Source organism: Eublepharis macularius, chromosome 11, assembly GCF_028583425.1.
Source record: "Eublepharis macularius isolate TG4126 chromosome 11, MPM_Emac_v1.0, whole genome shotgun sequence".
Lineage (NCBI taxonomy): Eukaryota > Metazoa > Chordata > Lepidosauria > Squamata > Eublepharidae > Eublepharis > Eublepharis macularius.
Genome location: NC_072800.1, coordinates 46,036,425 through 46,061,784, shown reverse-complemented (window position 1 = coordinate 46,061,784; position 25,360 = coordinate 46,036,425). Strand labels below are relative to the sequence as shown.

The 25,360-nt window shown below is 40.1% G+C and overlaps 1 protein-coding gene across 1 annotated transcript in view; it reads right to left on the bottom strand.

Moving 5' to 3' along the window:
* RFTN1 (raftlin, lipid raft linker 1) overlaps positions 1-25,360 on the bottom strand; it is a 202,791-nt gene that overhangs the window by 144,008 nt on the left and 33,423 nt on the right. The window contains exon 3 of the mRNA XM_054991528.1: positions 5,246-5,432. Coding sequence (XP_054847503.1) covers positions 5,246-5,432 — 187 coding nt within the window. The remainder of the gene's footprint in view (positions 1-5,245; positions 5,433-25,360) is intronic.

Below are 25,360 nucleotides of genomic sequence, written 5' to 3'. Positions count from 1 at the left end.
TGCGCGTCTCCACAGGCAAGGCCGTAGTGCGGAGCCAGGAGTGTCTGCGCAAAACAATAGCAGATGCAAGTGATCGGGCTGCTGTATCAACAGAGTCACAGCCGGTGTTAATCTGCTGCCTAGACAGACGCAAGGCCTCATCCATAATAACTTTAGCCAAGGGCCTCTGGTCATCGGGTAACTTCTCGAGGAAGACAGCCACTCGGTTCCACAGGAAGATCTGATACGCTCCCATAATGGCCGAGTAGTTTGCAATTTTTAAGGTCAGTGATGCCGAGGAATAGATCTTCTTCCCCAGCGCATCAAGCTTCCTGCTTTCCTTGTCTGCAGGGACCACATTCGTGCTCTGGCGTTGTGTTGCCTGCATCTCCTCAGTAACTAATGATGAAGGAGGAGGATGAGAAAAAAGGTAAGGACAGTCATTGTCCCTGGTCTTATAGAGGGCCTCCAATTTCCTTGAGGTAGGGTATACAGAGGCAGGTTTCTCGCAGGTCGAGGTGATGACCTCTGCTAGGCCCTCAGTCATGGGGAAGGCAATGGTGGAAGGATTGCCAGATTGTACATACTGGAGGATTTTGTCTTTGGGTTTTGGGTTGGTCGTAGAAACTTCTATCTCCATATACCGAGCCATACGGAGCATCTGTTCTGCGTAGAGTCTATAATCCTCGGATGGAGACACCCGCCCGGTTCTGACAATGATATCCTCCGGTGACGGATCTTAAGGAGGGCTAGGACTCGGTTCTCGGATCCTATCTGAAGAATGATGCGAGAGACCTCTTTCAGGAGAGTCGTAGCATGAGTATGCACTACGACCCCCCCCCCAGTCCTCCCTACCGGAAAACGGAGAGTACGATCGGTGGGATCTTGGGTAGTCTGATCGATCAGCAAAGTAATCTCTACTGCCAAAATGAAGGGATAGGTCCCCCCGAAAGGGATAATCCCTGTGGCTGGTCATGATCTCCCACTCCTCTCCAGATGATGAGCAGGATGGAGATCTCATCCGAGGAGAAGGTGTCTTTAGTCTATCCCAAGACGAATGATCGGTCTGAACTGATGTAGACAGACAATGCTTGGACTTCTTTTTCGCTTTCTTCCCCGCAGGAGCCTCGATCGAAGATGCCGAACTATGCTTCCGATCCTTCCGCTCCCTCTTCTCTGACAAGGTAGGTTCCGAAATCGGATCGGATCCAAGGGCGACTGAGGGACGCTCAGCCGAGCGATCCGTGCCCTTAGATTTCGTCGGCTTAGTGGATGGAGGAGCCGGATCCGAGGGCATCGGGTCCAGGGACTTCGGTTCCGCGACGCTCGGTTCCTTCCGAGAGGGCAGTATCGGATCCGACGACGCTTTCTTGGCCTCCGGAACCGACGGAGCTGCAGACTCCGAGTGCGAAGAGGACCTGTCTCGGTGCTCACGGATACGAGTCGGATCAGAGTCCGCTAGATGAGTCGAGGGGACCGTTGGGCTCTTCGGATCCGACGTGTTCATGCGGGCCCTTTACGGGGAGCGTGGTCTATGGGAAGGAGTACTGCGGACCGAGCCTCCAAGGGAAGGTGGTTTTGGAGAGGAAGAAGGGGCCCCAGTAGCACTCATGGCCCAATTCCACAGCAAGGCTTGCAATCTATGCTTCCTCTCGGCCCTGGCATTGGGGGTAAAGCGTTGGCAGTGCTCGCATTCCTCCACCTTGTGGGCCTCCCCTAGACACTCTAAACAAACCGAATGACCGTCGGTTTTGGTCATCTTGGTGAGCAAGTAGCACAAAGTTTGAAAAGGGCTCTCTCAGACATCTTGAGAGAGGGTCTCACCAAGAAAAGAACGACGATCTCTAAACGCACTTTCGATTTCTCTCCGCAGCGGACAAGAAAAACTACACCGGTCGGCGGCAAAAGAGAAACTGAGGGTGAAGGGGCGCCGTTGCCGGATGCCGTTTGGGCGGGAAGGCCCGTGCATGCGCAGTCGGCGGACGAGCACCCCCTAGTGGACTTTACTTGGAAGAAAAAATATCCGGTCGGCAGGCCTGCGCACGTGCAGTCCCATGTGGGGCTGCACAGAAGACGGACAATGAACTTAGAATACATTTCAGGTGGAAAGAGTCTAGGTTGTATTTGGTTTGTATCCACCTCCTCCTCCTCTGATAACTCCCCCTCCTCACTCCCTGAGGACTGATGGGATGACTCTGAACCCCCTTGGGACCCATCTGAAGCACTGGAATCCTCTTCTACCCACTCCCTGAACCTCCTCTTTTTTGGTTTGATTTGGGCAGTGGATCCTGAACGCCTTTTCCCTCTAGAGGTACTTGGCTGTTGTTTGTCTTTTTTCTGAGGGTCAGGCTGCCCTCTAAGATCTTTGACTGCGTTGTCTATACCTTTCTTAATTTCTGCTTGCAGCCAAGCCAAAATATTTGCTTTAGCTTCTGGGCCTGTTAAATCAGGGTCCCCACTTCCTAGGCTTTCCCCTTGGTTAGGATGTGTATGTCTTGACCGTTCTGATGACTCCATGCCACCCAGGCTTGGCTCAGTTACTTTCTGCTCAGTGCTGCCGGCCTGAGACGTCATTCCTGCCAAAACTTGCCGCCTAAAGTGAAAGTAAGCGTGGGCAAGCATTACTATAAAGGCGAGATTAGTTTCCCCGTACACCTTTTAAAATGGGAACGTTCCAGGGCCTAAGACTAAAGGATAAATCCCCTTTTACTGGCCCTAGGCAGAGACACACTGTACCAGGGGAAAACCATGCAGTCCCCAGACTGCTTCCCTGCTCCGCCATTAAGCCGCGAGGCTGCTCCTGCACTCGGCTCTGTGAGGAGAAGGCCAAACACGTCCTCCCCCTCCCCGCTTCACTGAGTTCCAAAGCCTCTCTGCGGGGTCTCCATCTTACTCACGATTTTGGCACGCTTTTAGAGGCCTCCGCCGGTTTGGAACCTTGCCAGCTTCCTTTTGGCTACGCGGCTGCTGAGGCGTCCCAGCCGCTTCCCTCGTGCCTCCGCAGCAGAAACCGGGTCCTAGCTAACTAGGATCGTCGGTTCTGCGCTCGCCTCTGCGGCTTCCATGCCGCTCCGACAGGTGAAATCAAGGGGGGGGGGTTGGAGGAACACATCCTTCCTTTTCCCAGCGAGTCCGCGCTCGTACTTCTTCCAATCTTCAAGGATCGCTGCTCCGTAGAGCTGAAGATTTTGCATCCCCCTGCTGAGCAGGGCCGGAAAAAACTGAAGCAACCTGGAAGCCCCTTCCCCGAGGATCGCATGTTTTGTCCAGCCCTGCGTAAGAGACGGAGGAGGAGCTACCCAGTAGTCATGACTGCCCCACTCCGGACCACAGAAGAAATACACGTGAGTCTGTTCACTTGCCGTTCAAGTATCATTTGTCACTTATAGCTTGGCTCTTAGAAAGGCCATGGGGGAGAGCTATTTGCTTTACTGACAATTTCATGAGTCTGGCCAGGCGTGATTAGATGATACAGAAAGATCCTTGGCAGAAGCATGGGATCTTCAGTAGTGCAAATGGACTGAGCCTATTCTTCCGATAGGCAGATTCAATCCTTTGCTTTGCATTAACCTATGAATATACTTAGAAGGTGCAAGAAAGTTTCTTGTCACTTCTGTGTCTCTCCCAGTTGATGTTAAGAGGCTGACCATTCCCCTCACCTGAATACTCTGCACACCCCAAAGGACTCAGGAGAGGAGCAGCCACAAATAGCAGACATCAAGGCCAAGAAAAACATGTGGACCACTGCTTTTATGAATCATACTTATGTGGTGAGCATTCCTCCCACTTGTTGATGTTACAACATCTGAGATTTACTACATTCTTGGGATCTACTAAAAAACACAACTGTAATTTGGTAAATAGCAATAATCAATAGTTTTAAGTAGGCTTGCTTTTGTTCTTGCACTGACACTTAGGAACAGTGGTGCCATCAAGGACTTCAGAGTAAAACTCCAGTCCTACCCCCACAAGCTCAGCAGATGGACCCTAAAAGAAGGCTGCAGTTTCACCCGTTGAAGTATACATTAACATCTAAAGCCCCCATCTCCAATAAGACTATTACACCCAGAGTTCAAAAGAACCTAGCTGCACCACTACTTAGAAATCACAATGCAGGTGTAAAGGAAGACAGTGCATTGCAGTGTTTAAAGCCAACAGACATTTGATTTATATTACCTATTTTACCCCCTCCTGCAAGAATTATTGTGTGTGAAAGGTCACACATACCCTTGAAGTGTGTGTGATTTTCCTAGCACAGATAATGATTTGATTTCTGGTATTCTGTAAAATTACATTGCCATTTATAAAAAGTTCAAGTCAATTTCAGCAATGAGTAGAGTTTCACTGTGACCAACTAAAGTAATAAACTTTGGAGCATGCACCAACAGGGATATTTGTCTCAGCCACTTAGCCTGAAGAATGCTGAACACATAGACATATGAGTCACACATAAACTGGAAATGCATCTAGTTTTTAATTGCAAATGTGGCAATAGTTTGAAGTCAAGGGAGCTAGCTTTGTAATAAAAACAAGTATTATAATCTGAGAAAATTCATATTATGAACTTATTACATTCAAATTTTGACAGCATCACTAGCCTTCTAACTGTGCAATTTATCTATTTAGATTATTGGTAAGAGTGTTAACATTGTTGAAAAATTCTTGCAAGAAATGAAATTTAACTACTTTTAAGCATTGCACATTTAACAAGCCTGATTTCATCAGATCTCAGGAGCTAAGCAGGGTTGGCCTTGGTTAGTAATTGGATGGGAGACCTCCAAAGAAGACCAGGGTCATTACGCAGAGGCAGGCAATGGGAAACCATCTCTGTTAGTTCCTTGCCTTGGAAACCTCAGCAAGGGTCACGAACGATACAACTTGATCGTGCTCTTCACCTCCACCACACTGGCCATACAGGCAATGTGAACAGGGCTACTGAAAAGCAAATAGTTTCCCTGGCTGCCTTTAATAAAATAGATCATTGCACTAAAGAACACAGTGAGAACATCTCAAAATTCTGCCCAGGGTTGGCTGTTTCCTGGTGACGGCGCATTCCAAAATATTAAACATTTTGTTATCCTCAGATACTGCTGCCAAACTGCAGATGGATCCTAAGCACACAAAACATGTTATGGCTACAAGAATATCCAAGCCTCGCCCAGCAAATATTATAGCATGACACTGCTATAATTTCCTGAACTGGGTCAAATCTCAGCAGGAAATCTCATTGACTATTTTTATCCCCAGTTCACTTGAAAAGCTTTACCTTTCTGTTTTCTTAATCAGTACAGCCCTGAAGATTTGTTCCTGGAGAGTCCTTTCATTCTCATTAGTTGGCTGCACAAAGGGATGGACAGCAGCCAAGATGAAGCCCTGCTGGTACAATTCTCGCAGCTGAGCTGGAAGATCATGCAAGGAAGAAAGCCTGATTGCAGATGATCCTGGTAGCTCAGCTGGAACCAAAAAGACAGGCTGATCAATATTAATAAATTGGGTTATGCAAACATCACACCTTTCATACCTACATCATTTCACATCTATATTCTCTTTGGTAACAAAGGGCTTTATGCAAATCTGTAGTATTATGTACTTATTTATTTACTTTATTTATTTATAGTCTGCCTTTCTCACTGAAGGATTAGGAATTAGAGAGATTTTGCTTGGGATTCCACATTTCCCAAACTCTACCCATTCATCAAGTTAAAATGCAGCAGTTACATGTAACTGTAACTGAATATACAAAAGTAGTCCTTTAAAAAAAGAACACACAGTAGAAGTAATACCGATTAACAGTTACAGTCAGTAACGCAATTATTGTTTGATCAAAGCAGGCTGACTAATTGTTGCATATGCACGTTAAAAAAGAAAATAGATACCGGCCCCACCCCCATCTGAGGATGTATGAGCTTGAAAGCCAAAGCAATGAATCCATCTCTTCAGTACTCTCTTCAGTACTTAAGTACTCTCAGTTTCTTGAGTATATGCTGCTTTAATTTCTTCCCCATTTAAGAGAAATTCATGCTCCTTTAGATCCTGATCTTCTGAGATTTAGTATGCTTGTGTCCCATTAATCATCAACTGGAACTACAGCTTGCTTAAGGTGTTCAGATCCTTAAAACAGGCCTCTTCTGGACTACACTCTGTATGAAAGACAGTGGACTCTGCAAACATTCTTTTTACTGCTGCATTTCCCATAATGGTGATGATTACGACGACGATGACAACAACAACATTCGATTTATATACCACCTTTCAGGACAACATAACACCCACTCAGAGCGGTTAACAAAGTATGTTGTTATTATCCCCACAACAACAATCACCCTGTGAGGTGGGTGGGGCTGAGAGAGCTCTGGAGAGCTGTGACTGACCCAAGGTCACCCAGCTGGCTTCAAGTGGAGGAGTGAGGAATCAAACCTGGTTCTCCAGATTAGAGTCCCACTCTCTTAACCACTATACCAAACTGGCTCCCCACTACACCAAGCTAGCTCGATAAGAATGCACCTTACTACTACTTTCTGACTAAAGAAAAAAGTTATCGTAGCAGCTAATAAATATTCAAAACTAATAATAAAAGGCACAATTTAAATAATAATAGGATAGCTGGGTAGCTGCTGCTCTATATTTCTGCTATAGTTTCTCTTAACCTACAGGATCCAAGTTCCGGGAATATACAATGGATCTTGTGACTGAGGAACACAGGACACGATATCATTATTTCTTTAAACAGAGGAAAAACCAAAGAAATGCATATACTGACAGATAATATGCCACAGAGTTCTCCTTCAGCATACAAATTAAGGAAAATTCATAACAAAATCCAATAAGTAATGTAATGCAAACGCATAAGATAAATAACCAAGCAGGCTGTCAATCAGAAGAATCCTTTGCCAAGCACACAAAAGGAATTTCTTTAAAAATGCACTGAAGAATTTAACTTTAAAAGCCACTAAAACAACAACAACAAAAACCCCTAGCCTCTGCCTTCTTTTCAAGTAGTGTGCTCAATTAGCCATTTTAGACCTTATATTTGATGGCATAGCAGGTCCACTAAAATTATTAGATTGCTACAACTGCTGTGATACAAAGCCGCTTCAAATTCTCCTAATTCTTTTTCACCACTGCTGCACACATTCTAATTTGACATCTTCACTGAGCTACCCAACCCTAAGATCTCCTTCATCACCTGTTCAAACCCCATGAGCACAGATTTAAAATTAGGACTTTTCCCACGCCAACGTGCATCACTTTACACGTATACTGAACTTCATTTGCTACATCGTCACCCATTTTAGAGTGTTCCTTTCAGAGCTCTTCAACAATCTAATCTGGGTCACATAATTATGAAGAATTTGGCATTAACTGTAAATATTGGCCACATTACTGCGCACCCCCAATTCAGATCATTTATGAACAAATTAAACACCACCAATCCCAGTACTAATCCTTGTGGAACTCCTCTGCTCTCTTCCTTCCTCTGGTATAACCTATTTAACTCCTACTGTTTCCTATTGTTTAATTGGTTTCTGATCCATGAGTGGACCCAACATGTGATAAGTTTACTCAGGAGCCTGTAGTGGCAGACTTTGTTGAAAATTGTTGGAAATCCAAGTAGATAATATATAACAGATCACACGTCTCTTTTTGTGGCTAAAGGCACCCATTAATAATTGCGAGGCTTATCCCAGATACATTCTATTGTACTGGAGATACTGTGATGAGATTGGTGTGGTCCTCCTCTACAAGCCTTCTGTCCTGTCTTAGAACTGTGCAGATATCCTGATGCGACATGCAGGCAGCAGTTAGTCCTGGCATGAAGATGAGGAGAGAATAGGAAATATGGACAAAAGCTACTCATCTTGGCAACAGAAGCGCATACACACTTGGACTAGGGGATGACCGTCAGTTGAGCAATATGTGAGCTTTGGAGAAAGCATTTTGTTTGAGCCTAACATATTCTACTCATTTACTTACTCTTACTTACCCACCACATACTCTTCCCTCTGAGCCTACACCAAACCAAGCCCTTTCAACACTAAACCGCCTATCCCTGCTAGTAGACAAGAGAGAGTCTGTCTCTTCATCCATTAACAGACTATTAGGAACAAAAGGAAGTAGCATGGCCAGATATTCCCTTGAAAGACTGGGTAGAAGGGGGGAAAAGGGGAAACCAGGCAGAAGGAAGAACTTTCCTTTCTTCCACCTGTCTGCAATGCAGGGAAGGATATCAGTTTTCTATGGGCTTATACTCATATGCCAGAGCATATGATTAGCAGCCCAATTCTGATTTTCTTCAGATGTTGTCTGACTGTAACTGTTCTAGTTTGTTTGCTTACAAATTTCAATTCATATTTCCTTATTACACCTTACATTCATACTTTCCCCAAACTTTTTAAATTACTTAATATTTATTTAGAAGCAAAAAGTCTGTATGTGATATTTTATTTTTTTTAAACTTTTTTTTAGTCCACCTTTCTAGCTGAAGACTGATTACACAGTGTGAGTCTGTACTGTCAATATCAAAGATATTTAAATAAACATGTAATGGGTACATACATGCAAATTTGCAAAGATTTAAAAACCAGCAGAAATCCAATACAGAGATGAAGAAATGCAGAAACAGAACATAAGCAATTTTATGACTGACGTATTAAACAACATAGGAACTACCAAGTCAGATTGTACTTATAGCAATAGTAGTGAAGTATATGGTCCTTTATTATTTACAGTGATGGTAGTAAAATGACTTTCAATTTTGCTACAATTATAAGTTCCATTAAACTTCTGAAAGCTTATACCTTTCAGAGTGAATAATAGCCAGACACAAAAATACTTGCAAAATGCAAAGTACATTGCAGATTAATAATGAACAATTTATTTTATATATTATGTAAGGTCTCACAGGGGGCACTCTACGTGTTCCAGTTTTGTTAATGATAAAACCAGTCAGAATTCAAAATAGAAATTCTTAAGAATCTGCCAGATAAAAAGCACACGCAACTTAAAATGAGATATACCCTTCCAATAATCATTTCTGTGTTAGATTTGTATCACCTGCCCTTTTTGCAATGATCTTGGAGTGGCTTTTTAGTCTTGCAATCACACAGCAAGGTAGTTAGGTGGTTAGACACTGTGACTTCCATAGGACCACCTGAGGATTTGAACCTCATTTTACACATCTAAGCCTAAAATCCTAGCCATATTTGTACGTTGGTTCTCAGTTTGGAGCACTTGGTTTCATGCAGTTGCAGGATTATAGAATCTTGGAAGTAAGACAATGAGCGTTCACAGAATTTGACTCCAACAACATTTTAAAGATCAACAAGATTTTCAGGATATAAGCTTTTGAGAGTCAAAGGATTCTGAGAAAAGGAGCTTTGCACTCTTGTTTGGCATCTTCTAAATGAAGATGATTTCTACTAGGAACACCTAGTAGATGATTTCTACTAGGTGTGCAATTCAGTGTATCTGATCCAAAAATATATTCAGGAATCCCAATCAAATCTGGGAGAGACAGGGGAGGTGACTCTCAGAGTCTCTCTACGTAAGACATCTGACACATGAAGAACATGTGTCAGGGGATGAAATGTTAGCAGGGAAGGGTAGTTTTAAAAGATAGAGCCAGTGGCAGGGCAAAGGCTTTGGTATACACTGGAACTGGGTGAAAGGGCTGTGAAATGTCAGGAAACTTCAGCCCATTATAACCTCTCCAGGTCCAAGCCTGGCTCTGGAAGGCAGCTCCAGCCCGTTTCCATTCCTTGCTGCCTTCTGGTTGTGATCCCACACAGTTTTAGACTAAAGAGGTGAAATTGCCAGAGCCTTCCAGGAGGCCAAGATGAAATTAACAAACCCTCTGAGGAGCGATTTCTGCTGAGTCTGAATTTTTAAACTACACTTCCCGGCTAACATTGCGTCTCCCTACACCTGACAAACACACACCAAGGCATCTCGTGTAGAGAGACTCTCAGGCAGCAAGTTTGGGAGAGAGAGCTCTGTCCAATCATAACAATTCTCTTGTAGATGGTCTTGTTCAGGGGTCCATAGAACTGGATATCTTGATCCAATCTTTTTGAAACTTGGGGTTCTTGAGACAACAGCCAGCCCTCATTCTGCTGCAATTTTGGTGTAGTCTGGTGTATTTTTGTACCCAAATATGAGGAATGCCAATATTTATCAGATTCCTAATACCAGAATAAAAAAATAACAATTTTAGTGCACATTGTTAATTCCTTCTCTGTAGCGTTTATGTTACAACTTTTCATGCAATCTCATTTATGATAGCTATGTGATTGTTTTTTGCTTGTCTATAAAACATTTTCCAATAAAATTCAATTTTTAAAAAGTGGGAGAAATGTATCAGAACAAAAAAAGTGACAATTTAGAATTAGAGATATGACGTTAGGGAAAAAAATCAAACCTCCAAACCATATTCCACAATAATAAATGTTCAAAGACAAATTCTGGAAGGAATCTGTTAGTCTTTAACAGAGCAATCCTATGGTGAGTTACTCCGGTCTAAGCTGATTGAAGTCAATGGAGTAACTCTCCATAGGATTGCACTGTTAATTACTGTGGACTCCATCCACAGGTTATCCCAATCTAAAATCCAAAGGCCTAAAATAACCAAGTTTTACACAAGCCCCTTAGCAACTTTTGTTCTTGCATTTGTCTCCTTGTCTCTCTTTGCGGATGGGTTCTGTAGCTTTGAATTAAATTATGGACATACCTTGAAGCATAGAAATAGTGCTGAGAAATATCATGGCTTTTTCTTGAAATAACACTGAGAAGGAAAAAAGGGTATGATAGTAATGGTTCCTAGAGACCAGCAGGATCTGACCATCACTTGGGAGCACAAAACTAGGATAGCTAGCAGGAGTCCAGACAATGGAGACTAATGAGATGTAAGGTAAAGGTATCATCACAAAGGTTCAGATTAATCCAGACCATGAGGAGAGGCAGCTAACATGTTGCTTTAGTATTATTCACAAGTCAGAACCAGAGAAAATTACTACAGCCAAAGATAACACTTTGGCTCTGCCTCCCAGCTGCAGACATGTTAGGGGGGAGCATGGAAGAGTCCCCAGCATCAAGTACTTCTTCTGTTCTATCAAGATTCTGCTTCTGTCAAGATTCTGCAGGAATATTATGTACCTGAAGCTTCAGTGATGCTTTAAGTAATCCAAAGAGGGATATTTCTAAGTGATCCAGTAACCTACACTACCACCTGTGAGGAAGCAATCTCAGAAGCCCTTTTCTCATTTGTCTGGGAGCTCAGAAAAGCCCTATCGCCATCCCACCCCTTTCTCTTACCTCCCCCTCGCCCAGCTTACCAACTTATCTCTGGGTAGCAACAGCTACCTCCAACAAATCTAGAAGGTTATCTCCTAGAAGGATAAAAAGAGGCATGTGTGCATGCACAAGGTCCATGTTGGTGCAGATTCTTCAGCAGCCCAACCTCTTGCCCAGCACATCACTGCTCTCTACCCGCAATGGGAGAAGTACCACACCCAGCACCTCATCACCAAACTCTATGCTATCTGCTGTCTTTATGCATCTACTCAACCCCTTGTCTGCATGCCTCCTTAAACTCTTGCTCTGGTCTGGCTGGCAGAGGAGGAGAAAAGAAAGAAGACTCACTCTCAGGTACTTGAGCTCAGGGGAGCCTTGGGAACCCTCCACTCAGAAGAAAAAAAAGACATTCTTAATGCCTCCTCCCCCAAGAGTGACATGTGGTATGGATAGACTTGGTTGCTATAACGGAAACCTCTTAATTTCCATGGACAATCAGCAGTGTGTGGGTTATCTCCTTCCTCTTATCATAGTGCAGCACAGATGAAGGTTTCAACCACTCTGGAGAAGATTAGAGGAGGTAAAATGTTCACTATTAAGAAGTTTTAATGTGCTGTAGCGTAGCATCTACCTTCCTATGTATGGTGGTTTTTCCCCAGTAGTTAAAGAACCGTGACTGCATCCCAAACCAATTATGATTTTTACTAAATTTAACCTGGTGTGACCCATCGCTTCCAGGTAATACCAACTGGCTGGGAATGCACGTGGACAGATAAGTACCTTCTGTGCCCCCAGTCCCCGCACTTCCTTCCCCCATTTGTATATTGGGAGACCTGGCAACTCTTCACAGCTTCTACCACATTAAGCCCCTTGCACTGTACTAAGATTGAAAACAGATCATTTTAAATGTGATTGACACCTGCATTAATATTTCTGCTTTGTAGAGAAAATGAAACATCCATATACAAATTTTAGAATGCCACTTGCTCAGACGCAGCTGTGTACTTTGTGCAATGTTTGTTAGTTTCTCAAAAACATCTGGATGGCTACTGTAGAAAATATTTTTTTGTCTAGATGAGTGCCAAGGTCATAGCAAACCTAGAGTGCCAAAAAACCCTGAGCCAGCCCTGGACATCATATCAAATAATTTTGGACTTTGGGTCACCATAACAAAAAGCTTGAGAACAAGTGATCTAAACACTAACTCTATACTTATCTTAAATTCTATTAAATTAGGATTGGCTAGTCTCTCTTGAAGTTGCAGCATTTAAAATCATCCATTACCTGTTTGAGATTTCACCCCATTTCCTCTCAACATGTGGTCAAGATAAAGTCCTAATGTAAAGATTCAGTCCTTCATGACTTGGATACAGTTGAAGTAGTCAAGAGACACAAGAGATAAGAGCAAGAGTGCTTCTTGATCTTGCCCAGAGATTTTATAAACTCACCTTGGGAGTCCATCCTCCTCAGGTCAGTCCTGATCTTTTTGACTCAAGAGGAAGGGACACAATCTAGCCTTCCGGCTTTCCCAGTCTCTGTTCTTTAGCCATGACAATCTAGCAGAAGTGTTAGATGAGAAACCTTTTCTCTCACTCCAGCCAGAGCTATTTGTTTCTTTATGCACAGGAATGTTTAATGCTTGGTGGGAGGGTGATTGATGGACTCATCCTCAATACTTTTCCTCAATGCCAGCTATGAACTTATAGCCACGCTTCAGTACATGGACAAAGTGTAGACCTATTTATTGAAATATTGATGAGATCATTATTTATTTAAAACATTTCTAAGCCACTTTTTCACCCATATCATCTGCTAACCAGATTTCTAAGTCTATTGATTTCAATGGGCTTAGTAGTGTGTGACTGTGTTTAGAATGACACTGCTAACTACCCTCTTGTTAAAAATACAAAGATACATGGACATAATATACCAGCCAACATTTATATAAAGGCCTCTTGCCTGTATATTTTACAGCAAATGAATTGTTGACTCCTGTAAACTTGGAAATTTTGAATTATAGGATATGTCATGCTGGAGAGCCTCATTGGCTGATTTGTGTCAGAAGTTGCTTTGTCAGCTGAGAAATGGACCATGGAAGGTTAAGACACAAACACACAAGATTGGTTCCTATACTGGAATAATAATGCAAGAGTAGCATTATTCTCAATGTTTTAGTATGCTCGGCAAAAGCTACTCTCTTTCATTTTCTGTGAATGAAAGTAAAATGGAAAAAAATCCATTACAAATTCCTGAAACAACCACAAGTAAATTGATTGACATAGTAAATTAATGAGTCTGGCTCTATAAAAAATACAATATATGCAATGTTGCATTAAGCAAAGTATCCAAAATATGAATACTGTTAAATAACCCTACATTATCTTTTAAAAAATTGAAATAGGAAGTGGAAATAGAGAAGTTTAAAGAATCCATGTACAAACAAATCATCAAAGAGAAAAATGATAGATCCCAAGATCCAACAAAGAAAAAAAAAGACTGGAAAATAAGTTGTTTTCTTGATATATTCTATTAAGTGATACTCTCAGCTTCTGTTTCAACTTTGAAGAAGTAACATTCCATTAAAAATCAGTAATAAATATGCAGAAGAAATCTGCAAAATCCACAAAGACGGATGCTTAATTTTCATTATAATAATTAAAACTTTAAAGAGAGTAAACAGGTTACTGGAAAATACATGCACTGCACATACTGTTTTCAATTATCTGTTTCTTTAATGTATTAGAATGTATTAGCAGTATTCAGAAACAGTACCACCCCAAACATGTAATAGTTAGAATGACGACATTAGGAAAAAAAAACTGCACCTCAGTAGTAGAGAACCTGTCTTACACAAGTATGTGGTTTTAGCATAATTTCTTTTCTTCCTTGCCCTGATTCACATGTTCAGCTGGTTGCTAGCTGACTAGCTGTAGTGGAAACACAGAGATTTCCCTGAAGTATATTTAAATTGTATGAGCAAATACTGGCTGAAAGGGTTTATAGCTTTTCTTATGTGGGAGAAGTGATCAACTAAAGTCTCCAAACTGCACTATGCCCTGCTTACAGGCCAGCTTTTTTCAGTTTATTACACACTTCAGTAAATACCACAGAACATCAGCTAATGGATCAAGTATGACCAACAGTTTCAGCAATCCCTGAAAAATGCCTAATAAAAGTTATCTAGAGCTTAGACAAACCAAAATTTAAAAGCAGAAGCAAATTCTGACAGACCAGGATAGGACTTCGACCAAAAAGCCCCAGTGAAGTTGACTCTCCTACAGAAATAATTCATCCCTGAAGTGATCCTTCTTTAGTATTAATATTAATTAAAGGCATATCTTGGAACCGCAAATCAAAAGCAAAAATGACAACCACCCTTTTCTTTGCCAATGGAGAAAATATGATCCTAAAGAACAGAAGCAGGCAAAATAAAGTGGTGAGATACTATGAGATCCTTCATATACTGAGAAACCCCAGTTCTACATCTCTCTTAAGTATCCGGGGGCATCTCTTTATCCAGAACCAGTGCCTAGAAATTGTGAAGAACAAGCAGTCTACTAAAGGCTATAGACAAAGCAAAAAAGCAGTGAAGAGGGGGAAAGTAGCAAGCACTGGGAGAGTAAGGGGGACAGTCAGAGCTGTGTGTCCCTGCTTCTTAATCCTAAATGTATGAGTACAGGCTTTAAAAAACATTCAACAAATGTTCAGAGGAATATTTCTTAACAGATTCTAGGATTCAACTATAGAGATTAGATCTGGCATCTATTAAATCTTGATCACATACTATTTTACCAGTTAAACTATGTTCTGAATTTGTAACCTGTAAACATTTTTCTTATTGTAAATATAGTGGGGGGGGGAGACTGCAGCGTATGGAGAAGTGAAAACGGAGCAAGCCAAGCTGAGCAGCACCTGCTGTGCTACAAAGCACTATAGGGTCACTCAGCTCAATGGGGCCGACAATAGGCATTCACTCACCCACTGCATCATCCCCTGGAGGATCATTGCCTGCCTGTAAACCTCCAGAAAGCAAAGCATGAGGAGTCAGTTGATGAGCTCACATTAACTGCCATTGCTGATGAGGGGTCCAGGCCAAGTGGCCCCTGAGGCTTGGGCAGAGTTGCTGGGGCATATCCCTGCTTGTTGTTGGCCACTAGTGGCCCTCCAGGGCAGTAGCTCACTGGGAAATTTCCCTGTAAGTTAAATGACCGATCTTCCCCTAACTGACAACTTCTGTTAAGAATCTCAGGTTCTCTTAACTGAATAGACAGGATTGTGGCTTGGGGTGGTTTCCCAAGTGCTTTCATGGTACAATTCTTGCACATGTATACGTGAGCATGTAAACTATTTTAGCAACGACTGATCAGTGAAAACTTTTTTTTGACTTTTCATTTTAGTTTTGAAAGAGAGGAAGTGCCATATTATCATTATCATCACCATCAAATGAGAGAGGCACAAGAATATTTTTGGCACCTTATTTCTTTTCTGCATGGAGCTGTCCAAAGAGGTGCTGACTGCCCCACAACATGTCCCCATGCCTACAGCAGCTAGGGTTAAGTGGAATGCTGCTCAGCACCAAGGGAGAGCCCTCCCCATGCCCCCCAGCCATGCAGTCCATAAGTGGCTGGCTCAGAATTCCCTTCTTCAATTGATGCCTCAAGGTGTTAGTCAAGTTTTCCTGCCCATCTCATTAAAAAAAAACAATTCATTTTTAAACTTTTAAAAAAGTGATCAGACCCATTTTTAAACCTTTTTTAATACACAATTTTAAATTGGGTGCCAGTTGCCACCAGCAAGTAGCCTACCAAACTCTGGGCCATTCCACTATGGCTCTGAACTCGGTCAGTGTTTCTGTCAGTTTCATACCAGCCCCCTTCAGTTAGGACCTTACCAGTCTACTCCCTAATACAGTATGAAACAGGTGAAAATGGACTATTTCATAGAGAATTAGAAATAGTCACAAAAATTCCCAATCAGCCCTGAAGCAACCAGCTAATCCCACATTCTATTCAACCTAATACACACATGTTAATATCCAAATAGATCCACACATTCAAACCATATACCATGATATTTCACTTTTGTTTCTTGTCTATTAAAAGCAACTGTTTCTTTAACAGCAAGCTGTAACATTGCTTCATATTTCAATATTTGGCATGGCAAGATCCAGAGCCTTTGTTCTTTCAAGAGGTTCACTGGACACATCTTCACATTGCCCTCTACATCAGTCAAATCACTGATATTTGACAGAAAAAAGACCACGGGCTAAGATTTTAAACAAACAATTTAAATCTAGAGACTGCAAAAGCCTGAATACTACAGGCAAGACCTGTCTGCTTTTCACTTCATATATTACATTAAAATACTGGATTCAAAAGCTTCTGCTCCCCTCATATAAACATACCATTAGTTTCAATTCTGAGAGGAAATATATCAGTTCAAGAATAAGTTTTATTCTAACTTGCACCTTTGGGGATAAAATTGAAGTGAATGTAAGTGATATTGGGAAAAGTTGGTAATTCTTTGCAAGCAATTCACTAGAAGATCAAAGGGGAAAAGACGGGGATGAATCTTACTGCATTCACACAAGAGAGATGAGATTTCTGTCACTTGCCTCTCTCTTAAAGCACCTCAACTCCCTTCTCCTGCTATTTCTGGGGGTTGCCCAGAAGCAGCATTTTGGACTGCAGCAGGAAAGGACAGATTTGAAATTCATACTCCATGTTGTTAGTTTTTAAGGTGTCATTAGAATTTTATTTTGTTTAGAAATCCAATGGCCTGGGATAAAATTTGACAGAATGCAACCAGAAGGTTATATCTAATGACTCCACTTGGCTGATGGCAGAACCAGCAGATGAGATTCTAGAATTAGAAATATAGAATTCTTAGAGACTTAATATTTCCAAAGATCAGTTGTGGCTATGACAGAAGAAATGACTTTAAAACAGAATTGGGAAGCTCTCATTAGTTTCTGATTTAAGCCACTGTACTTGATCAACATGCAGTAGCTTGACAGGTGTGCTAAGCAACAAACATTCCTGCCACCTTCTCATAAACATTCATTGTGTAAAGACTTTTTTATCAAGTATGAAAGAAGAGCCTTCATACATTGAAAGGTACATAAAAAATTAAAGATTTCAAGGTTTTGAGGAGTCCTAGAGATGCCACATATTTCCAAATAAAACGATAAAAGGAATTAATCTAAAAGAAAATGAGCTACGAAGATTAAAATTAAGTTGATAAAGTTTTCAAAAAGTTAAGAGATTAATCAAGATGGTTACTAATAAAATATAAATAAGCATCTGTCTACTTCTGTTAGGCTTTGCTGGCTAAGCTCTGCATCAGTGCTCTTACTTAAAAATTGTTTCCTGACACTGAGAACTGACAAAGGGTGCTAAATTGTATGAATTAATTTGCCACTACCCATTGTACCATTTATTAAAATGCAAAACAAAATTAACATGCACTTACATTTTATATCTCAAAACTAGAAAGAGAGAACAAAAAATGGCAGAGTAAGTGGGCTCTTGTTTAGATGTTGTTGTGTGAAGTTTGGAACTGTGTTAGAGTAATTTTTTTTGTTTGGATTTTGCATTGTGTTGTTTTATTTAGGAAACCTCGGCTCAGAAACAGCATCTGTCTTTCTCTGCAGTCTTGTCTCTTTTTTAGCCAGCTGGGATGACTGCCTTGATGAAGCTTTTCAAGTGATCAAATGGCTAAAATTAAAACATATTCTGCAGGATTATTTTCCATTGTTCTTCACCACATGTTCACTGAATAAAATACTTCGTAATTGTCTGACTTTTTGTTATCAAGCTACACTTCCTGTCAATTTTGTTGTTGCAAATTTAGTGAGCGCCGAGGAAAGGAGTGGGTGGATATGCAAGAATTTGGTCCCAGACAATCTCAAGAAACATTTGCTTACTCTTCTACACATTTGCTTATCGCTCAAAATTTTAACCTTTTATACTTAAAAAAAACTCCCATCATAACATTTATTCAAGCTTTTGCTTTCAAGCATTACATAATTTTTTTTAAAAAAACCCTGTCTAATACACAAATTAAAATACAATCATCAGAACAGGCTAAGGACAAATCCCATTAGGACAGATTAACAATAGTTATTTGATAATTGCTTAAAATCCTAGGGCATTATTTATTTGATTAATAATTTGTCTGCTATAAAAGAAGAACTTCCAGAAGTTTTTTGGGAAGAGAGGGATGATCCATTTTCACCTTGACTGCTATATATATTTTAAATTAAACATATAATTAGAGATCCTTAGCCACTTGTTGCATGCTGCTGGGGTTTTAGTATTTGTTAGAGGAAAATTCACCACCCACATGAGCAGTCAGTCATATTTTGTGTTCTTCATTGTGTAAAACCAAAGGAAAAAGCCACTGGACAGCCATTGTGGTGTAGTGTTGGACTAAGATCTGAGAGGCCAAGGTTCGATTCCCCACTCTGCCATGGAAGTTCTCTGGGTGATCCTGGGCCTGTCACACTCTCTCAGCCTAACCTACTTCACATGGCTGTTGTGAAGATAATATGGATAAGAAGAGAATGATGTAAGTTGCCTTGGGTGCCCATTGGGGAGACAGGCAGAGCATAAATGAAGTAAATACTACTACTACTACTAATAAAAGTCTGATGATACAGAAGGATTCGTCAATATGTACTTTATTAAGCATTAATAGAAATACCCAAAACATTACACAATTCCTCCTATCCCTGGGATAGTGTACACTGGCTTGCAGACTTCCCTGATGCTAATAAAACAAAAAACAAAAAAAATAAAAATAAATAAAACAAACCATGAACATCAACAGCATATTGTTAAGCCTTCATCCCTTCTTGGTATTCTTTAACTTCTAATACCAGAATAGCATGACTGATACAAGTGATGCTGTAATAATGATGTACAAACAGTGCAATCCTAAACAGAGTTACGCCAGTCTAAGCCCATTGAAGTCAACGGGCTTAGACTGGAATAACTCTGATTAGGATTGCAATATTATTTAGCTACTGGGACACTGTATCTGCATCATGAAGAACTTACAAGAACTGCCAGGGAAAAATTCAGAGAGCCCTATCAAGAAAACCTCATTTTTTTGTCTACAATTGCTATGTCAGAGAGTCTTAAAAAGAAGTTGATATCAGGAAAGAATCAATTTGTGCAAGCTTGCTTGACATTGATTGCTTAAACAGGTACTTCTTCTACAAGATCAACTTCATAAAACTGTGAATGCCCTTCATTAAAAATCTAAAGGGGCAAAGTTCTACACTCCTTCTTGCTGTATTTGCATTTCTTTGAGCCTGGGCAATACTCTGAAATGTGAAAGGCAGTACATGCTTATTTGTTTAATCAAATAAAATTATTAAGTACTCAGCATTGTGTTGCCAATGTTACTTGCTAAAAACAGAAATCTTTGCAAGACAGAAAACATGAAACATGTAAAACTAAAGGGAACTACACATTGACAGAGACAGTAGAATAAAAACAAAAATTGAAGGCACAGTTTCATCACAAGGAAATAACTATGGGAAGGTTGCAACCGTATATACAGATACCTGGGAATAAACCCCACTAAATGAAATGTAAAGTAAAATAATCTATTATTTTTAAACTATACAAAAATATAATTTTACTTATATACAGCTTACTAGGATGGGAGATTTCCCTACAAAATGGAATTTTCTATAAAGCATTCATGTATATATAAAATAGTCTACATGTCTCAAAACAGTCCTTAACATTTTGTTTCTAATGATATTGGTTCTCTTCTTTCCAAATTGTCTTCTGGCACAACTTATGTGTAAAGGTAAACCTGCTTCGAAGGTGACTAGAAGAAGAAAATAGGATACAGAGTAGAGATGGGCATGAACCGAAATACAAACCAAAGTTCGTGACGAACCAGGCCGGTTCCTGGTTCGTGAACCAGCGGTTCATCAGAGCCCATTTCTGATGAACCGCCACGAACTTTAGGCTGGTTCGTTTGGTTCAGTTTTTTTGGTTTGTCACTGCAGACAGCTTGGTGCTGATCAATCAGTTTCCTAGGCAACAGGGAATGGACTTCCTGCAGACCTTCTGCTTACCCAGAAGTGATGGTTTTCTGACCTGGATGTAACATTTTCACGATTCAAACGAACCAGTTCGCGAACCAGGGCAGGTTCGTGAAAGTTTGTGGTACATGAAATGCGATGAACCACGAACCGCAGTTTGTTTGTTTTTCCAGTTCGCGCCCATCTCTAATACAGAGTCTTTCTCCATGAACAGGCTTAATGATATCATTGGGGCTGCTTGTGAATAAATTATACAAGACTATAACTCTGGACTCTGCCGGGATTAAATTTCGGTACAAATCATCATGTACCCTCGACAACTAAGATAAAGGTTTATATCCTCTTTTTTCTTGACCCATCAAAGTTCATTGATTTCCCTCCCACCCCTTCCACAGTCTCTCCAATAATAATTTGAAATCCTCTCATCTCTGTTCAGTTAAAAAAAACCCCAAAAAATAACTAATTACAGTGTAAATAGATTAAACATACACAGTAAAAGTGTTTAAAGTCTTTTTTTTCCAGTTCGCGCCCATCTCTAATACAGAGTCTTTCTCCATGAACAGGCTTAATGATATCATTGGGGCTGCTTGTGAATAAATTATACAAGACTATAACTCTGGACTCTGCCGGGATTAAATTTCGGTACAAATCATCATGTACCCTCAACAACTAAGATAAAGGTTTATATCCTCTTTTTTCTTGACCCATCAAAGTTCATTGATTTCCCTCCCACCCCTTCCACAGTCTCTCCAATAATAATTTGAAATCCTCTCATCTCTGTTCAGTTAAAAAAACCCCCAAAAAATAACTAATTACAGTGTAAATAGATTAAACATACACAGTAAAAGTGTTTAAAGTCTTTGAAATTTTACACTTAAATAGTTCTGGCCTATGAAACTCTAAGTGTCCAATATGAAAGCTCTGCATTGCATGAGGGCATGGCATTGCCCTTCTGCCAACATGGTAGACAGATATCCTAGCAAATATGTTTAGCATATCAATCAACAAGATCTCTCTGAAGTTTTTTTCCCCCCCATGAATGACTGGAGAATTTTTTAAAGTCATCATCTACAGTTTGCTCTTCATCCAAGGAGTAAGTATAGTATTGAGTGTTCACATTTTCAGAAGTTTGTTTTTATTTGCACAGATAGACTGGACTATTCAGTTATTATTATAGTTAAATTCAGGAAACAACACAAGAAACAACTAAACCAGTGTCTATTGAATAAAGGCCGCATTATGATTTTCCCTGATGTGTCTGTAAACTGACAGCCACTGAAGAGTCAGGTTTTATTTTATTTTTCCCTTCATGAAAATAATTTACTTGCATTTGGTGGCTTACATTAAATCTTAGTGAAAAGACAAGAGTTCCCATCTCCTCTCAGTAGGGAAGCTGTCACCACTCAGTATAAAAGATTTTAACCATCTGCCTATCAAGCAACAGTTGCGTGGGTGTTCAACTAAATTTCCACCATTACAAGATGGTCAATTAAAATGCATGTGTTGGGCACTGAGTTTATGACCTGACTGACAATTCAACTAAGTGCAAGCTAAAAGCAATTTGGTTAAAAAAAATTAAAATAGGTTATTTAGACATCCTTTCCACAATGTGGAAACTTGTGCACTTGGACAAATAAAGTACTGGGATGGAAAACTAAGCTGAGATAAACTGTTGAATGCAGGCTAAGGCAAATGTAGTTTGCTTAAACCAAGATTTGTTCAACAGCCTTTGCCTACTTTACCTGATACACCTAATTCAAATTTGTTTGAATGATCCTGGTTTGTTTGTTCTTGCCTCTTCTTCTTCTTTTTTTTAAAGAATTTTTATTGGATTAGAAACATATAATAACAATTATAATCACATTCTTTAATTTTTTCTAATTCTAACCCCCTCCCTTTCCCCCCCTTTTTATTGACTTCCAACAGTTTTCCAACCCCCTATCCACTTTCGCTCTACTCCTTCATATTTATTTTATTTGTTTATTATAATATACTTTCAGATTCTTCTAAGCACTATTTCCACTTCCTTTCACATATAAATTGTCATATAAATTGTCATATAAATAAAATCCTCTTAATCTATCTTCTTCATTAAAACTACTAATAATATTCATTTTGATAACCTGTGTTTTATCTTACTCCTTCTATTCTCTTCAATATGGGACAAACAATTTGCCCCCCTTTATACATCAATTCCAATACTTCTATACACATACTTATTATACACACTTATTGTTGAATTTACGTATGTATGTATATATTCACTCTATGTTATACGGTTATCTTTCCAAAAAATATAGATTAGTTAATTTCTATCCCATTAATTCTCATAGTATCAACGCTATTGCTACTTAATATAATACTTAAAAATCATATAAAGTTGCTTAGAATTTTTCCATTAACTCTCCACCCCCTCGGTATAGTCACTTCTCTCCTCCTGTGTACCTCAATAATTTTCAAACTGCCACAGTTCTCCTCCCACCTCCCATTTTTTCACCAAATATTGTTTCAGCTTTCCCCAGTCCGTGTTAAACTGCCCTGGATCAAGGTCTCTCAGTTTTCTTGTCATTTTGTCCATCTCCGCCATGTACAGCAATTTGTAAATCCAGTCCTCAGTAGTTGGCACTTCTTGTACTTTCCACTTCTGCGCATACAAAAGTCTGGCTGCTGCCGTCATATAGAATATCAATGTCCTATGTTGTGCTGGGATGTCTTCCATTCCCAAGTTCAGTAGCAGGAGTTCTGGGTTCTTGTTAACTTGAAATTGTAAAATCTCACTCATTACTCTTATTATTTCACCCCAGTACTGCCTAGCTACCTCGCAAGTCCACCACATATGATACATTGATCCCTCATGTTTTTTACATTTCCAGCATTTATTAGACATATTCGAGTTCCCTAGCGCAATCTTCTTTGGCGTCAGATACCAACGGTAAATCATTTTGTAAATATTCTCTTTAATATTGGTACATGTCGTGATTTTCAATGTATGTTTCCACAAGTATTCCCACGCCTCCATTGTTATTTCTTTGTTCAAGTTTATAGCCCACTTCACCATTTGCACTTTGACTGTCTCATCTTCAGTATACCATTTTAACAACACTTTGTAGACCTTAGAAATTTCCTTTTGGTCTTCTTGTAAAATTACTTTCTCTAATTCTGAGTCTTCCATCCTTATCCCTCCCTTCGCACAGTCTGAGTAATAAAGATCTCTAACTTGTCTATATTGAAACCAGTCGTAGTTTGGAGACATCTCTTGTTGCGTTCTTATTCTTATTTTAAAGGATTCTATTTGAGTTATCTCCTTATACGTTAAACACTGTTGTTCATTATCGACCGTTCTTGGATCTATTACTTCATATGGAACCACCCAGGAGGGAATTCCTTCTTGTAGGTATTCTTTGTACTTCTTCCAAATTGTGAAGAGGCTTCTCCGAATATAGTGATGCAGGAACATAGAATCTGCTTTTACTTTATCATACCATAGGTATGCATGCCATCCAAATAATTTTTTGTATCCCTCTAAGGCCAGCAGTTTGCGATTTTTCAATGTGATCCAATCCTTCAACCATACCAGACAGATTGCATCCTAATAAAGTCTCAAGTTGGGCAGTTGCATTCCCCCTCTTTCTTTTGCATCCTGTAACACTTTCATTTTCACTCGAGGCTTCCTGCCTGCCCACACAAACTCTGATATTTTCCTCTGCCATTTATCAAATTGCTTGGAGTCCCTAATGATTGGTATCGTCTGTAACAGAAACATAACTCTTGGTAACACGTTCATCTTGATTACTGCAATTCTTCCCAACCATGACAAGTTCAGCCTATTCCATTTGATCAAATCATGCTCTATTTGAGTCCATAATTTCTCATAGTTATTCTTAAATAGATCTATATTTTTTGCAGTCAATTCAATTCCCAAGTACTTCACCTTACTTGTTACCTCACAGTCTGTTATTTCCGTTAATAACTGTTGCTTTTGTTTAATCATATTCTTACATAAAATCTTTGATTTCTTTTTGTTTACATAGAAACCTGCCAAGTCTCCAAACTCTTTTATTTTTTCTATTACCTTAGGCATGTTTTCAATTGGATCTTCCACAATTAACATTATATCATCTGCAAACGCTCTGACCTTATAGGAAAAGTCTTTTATCTTTATACCACGGATCGCATTATCTTCTCTAATCTGCATCATCAAAATTTCAAGAACCAAAATAAACAACAATGGGGATAGCGGGCAACCTTGTCTTGTACCCTTTCCAATAATCAGTTTTTTAGTCAGCTCGTCATTCACCACAATTGCTGCACTCTGGTCTCTATAAATTTCTCTCACTGCTCTTATGAACATTTCCCCCATTTGTAGCTGTTCCATGGTGGCAAACATAAAGTCCCAGTTCAAATTGTCAAATGCTTTTTCAGCGTCTACAAAAAAGAAACCAACCTCCTTATCACATCGCATATCATAGTATTCTATAGCGTTTATGACTGTCCTTAGGTTGTCTCTGATTTGTCTATTTGGTAAAAAGCCTGCTTGTTCTTCTCCAATAACTTCGGCTAGCCACCCCTTTATTCTCTCCGCCAAGATCTTTGCAAAAATCTTGTAGTCATTATTAAGTAAAGAGATAGGTCTGTAGTTTTTAACATTGGTCAAGTCCTGTCCTTCTTTGGGGATCAATGATATATTTGCTTCACTCCAGGTATCTGGGATCCTTTGGTCCCTCATAACACCATTGATCACCTCTTTTAAAAACGGTACCAGTTCATTGGCCATTGCCTTGTAAAACTTAGCTGTGAGTCCATCAGGCCCTGGCGCTTTTCCCAAGTTTGTTGACTGTATTGCCTTCCTTATCTCTTCTTCTGTTACTTCACTGTTTAGTTTAACTCTCCACTCCTCGGACATTACTGGCAGCTTCATTTTCTCCAGATATGCGGCTATCGCATCTTTATTCACTTCTTTCTTATCATACAATTTAGCGTAAAATTTATAAAAGGCTCTGCTAATAGCGACCTGTTCCAGGTGTACTT